This window comes from Penaeus monodon, unplaced genomic scaffold (assembly GCF_015228065.2).
Source record: "Penaeus monodon isolate SGIC_2016 unplaced genomic scaffold, NSTDA_Pmon_1 PmonScaffold_9722, whole genome shotgun sequence".
Taxonomy (NCBI): Eukaryota; Metazoa; Arthropoda; class Malacostraca; order Decapoda; family Penaeidae; genus Penaeus; species Penaeus monodon.
In genome coordinates this window covers 1-2,645 of record NW_023665128.1, presented here as the reverse complement: position 1 = coordinate 2,645, position 2,645 = coordinate 1, and the positions used below count along the sequence as shown (strand labels likewise).

Sequence of the window (2,645 nt, the reverse complement as noted above, 5' to 3'; positions counted from 1 at the left end):
GCCGCACGGAGCCAATCTGATGCCCCGAATCTGGAGCTTGGCCCGGATGACCGTACCGACCTGCGTCATGCGGCGGTGTCCTCGTCGTCCCCTTCCCCGCTGGTCACCTGAAGGAACAATCCTCCGCGAAAACCCGGGGGGCGCGTGGGCGGTCTTTATCTCGGACACCGTGCCCACGAAGCGGGGCCGGCCCTGGTGGATTACGCCGATCTGGTCTGCCACTTCCTCGCGATACTCAGGGTGTGGGTGGGACATGAAGACGGTCAGGCCTTTTTCCCGTGTCTTCTGCTTCAGGAAGTCCTTGACGAAGCGAATGTTCTTCGGATCAAGGCCGACCCAGGGCTCGTCCACGATGACAATGCGTGGCTGGTGCAGGGGCAGGAGGCGAAAAAAAAGCTTCTGGCGCATGCCATGGGGAAAAGTCTTCGATGAGCTGGTCCGCCACCTTCAATATCTCGAACATCTCGAGCAGACGGTCGCAGTCGCGCCGGTAGTCCGCTCGGAGATCTGATACAGACCCGCGACGAAGCGCATGAACTCGGGCCCGTCAGTTTGTCGTACAGGAAAGGATATCCGGGACATAGCCCAGCAGGCGCTTGGTCTCCACCGGATCCTGCTGGATGTCTTTCCCGCCGAGGATGGCGCGACCACTGCTCGCTGGAGGAGGCCCGTCATCATCTTGATCGAAGTCGTCTTCCCCGCGCCATTGGGGCCGAGGAAACAGAAAAATGTCCCCCCCGGAATGTCGAGGTTCAGGTCCTTCACCGCGAGCTTCGCACCGAAATGCTTCGTGAGGTTTTCAATCTTAATCATGGGTTTCCGAAATCGTGGGTGAGCGTTTACTCCGCCCAGTTGACCGTGGCCTCCGCGAGTCTACATGCCTCTTCGTCAGTACTTCATCGATCTCGCCCCAAGGTCCCGGGTATCGGGGCAGCGGTCGCATAGTCCCGTCAGTTTCAAGACGTTGTTGAGTTCATCCGTGGAACGATATCAACGCTAGCTAAAAGTGCTCTCAATCGAAACCCATATTATGTGTGTACGGGAAAAGGGTTTGGGTTGCGACCAACAGACTCTTGAAGGCCTTTTCGACGGCTTGTTGCGCATAAAAAAACACCGATGTTCCTTGCGACTTCCGGGTCGCGAGTGTATCGCGCCAAGGCCAAGTCGCTGCGTGCAAACCGAATCCACTCGAGTGGTTCCGAATTGTGGTCACTACGCTGCTATTTTTTCGGACCGTTCCGGCTCGGGGGATACAGGACGGTCCAACATCGCCCCGCATAGTTCATAGTCGCTCTCGGAAAACCACGATGAAATCAAGCGGGAGTGGATAGTTCCCTGCTCATTACAGTGCTTGCGCGATACGTCGGCAATGACCGTCGTCCCGATGACCAGGGTAAGGTCGCTGTTGGGCCGGGGGATTTCCCTCGGGTGGCGACCCAAAGATGATCTTCTTGGGGGGGGCTGTTTTGATAATGGTCTGGAAAGCGAACCAAGTCAAATTGGACTTCGGTTGTCATGCCAGGGCCTCCGTCGACTTGCTTTTTATCCCCCCCTCGAGCCGTGTATTTCCTTTGGGCCCGATGTAGGCCACGAGTTGCGCCCAGCTTTCGAGTTTCCCTTTAGGCAGGGCGATGTGCTGGCCGGCGATGGGTTCCCGAGGGTCGGGTCCATCGGGTCCCGCGGGGTTTCCCCGCGTAGACCTCCGGCCCGGATGGGGTTCCGAAGCCACCCATCTCGTCCCTCCGACCACACCGAGGCGACAGGGTCGGGACGTCCCCCGCGCGCGAGTGCGGTGAAGGCACCGTGTGCTGTTGCAGTCGCCCCGCTTTGTGCGGAGTACATCCAGCGACTCGGCAGCCGATGGAGGGCTCCCTTTTCCATTGGTGTAGACCCATTCGTAGATACGGGGGGCCTTTTGCCAGGCGTGCCCTTCCGGCGATGCCTCTGCGTTTTCCCCAATCGTCGGGGGGTCCGATGGATAAAAGGGTCGTGGCCAGACCAGCCCCCGCGGGCACCCCGGGGTCGTTCGTGTCCCCCGGCGGTGAAAGTTGAGGAAAGGGGTGGGGTTTTGTCGCGCGCGTTTGCGCCGACCCCTTCCCGGGGGCAGGTTCTCTTTCCCCTACCGCTTAGGCGGCGGGGAGTGTCCGCGCGCCCCCGTACGGGTCGCGTGCCCCTGGGGCGGATGGGGAAGGGTGTCGCGGACTGGCACGTTTTTTTCCCCCTCGGTACCGGGCGCCAAGGCTTCCGCGGCGTGATGCGTTTGGGGTAAAGCCAAGGGCGTAGCGCTTTCCGATCCGTCATCGCCGAGACCCAGGGGGGAACGCCCCGCCGATGGTCGTTCCCATGATCGGCAGTCGTATCCGCACCCGGGCCCCCTGGATGGTTTCCTCACCTACATGAAAAGATGCGCGCGCGGCCGGTGGACATGGTGGTGGGGGGCGAAGGGCGAGTAGACTTTTTCCCCATTTCGAGCAGGGGCAAAACTGATCCCGGGGTGTCCATGCCCGGAGAGCGCAGGTCGTTCCCCACCGGGAAGGGAAGGGAGATCCCCGCCGGCGGTATTCACATGGCGCGAGGTTTTTCCCCGTGACCCCGTGTCTTCAGTCCTGCTCACCCCGGGGAAAAAACCCGGAAAGGATAATTTG

The 2,645-nt window shown here is 60.8% G+C and overlaps 1 protein-coding gene across 1 annotated transcript; it reads right to left on the bottom strand.

The window, feature by feature from the left end:
• Window positions 1-447: 447 nt before the first annotated feature.
• Window positions 448-813, bottom strand: LOC119572121 (lantibiotic transport ATP-binding protein SrtF-like). Its single transcript, XM_037919112.1, has one exon. It carries the CDS (start codon window positions 811-813, stop codon window positions 448-450), a length of 366 nt encoding a protein of 121 aa, XP_037775040.1.
• Between the last annotated feature and the right edge of the window lie 1,832 nt (window positions 814-2,645).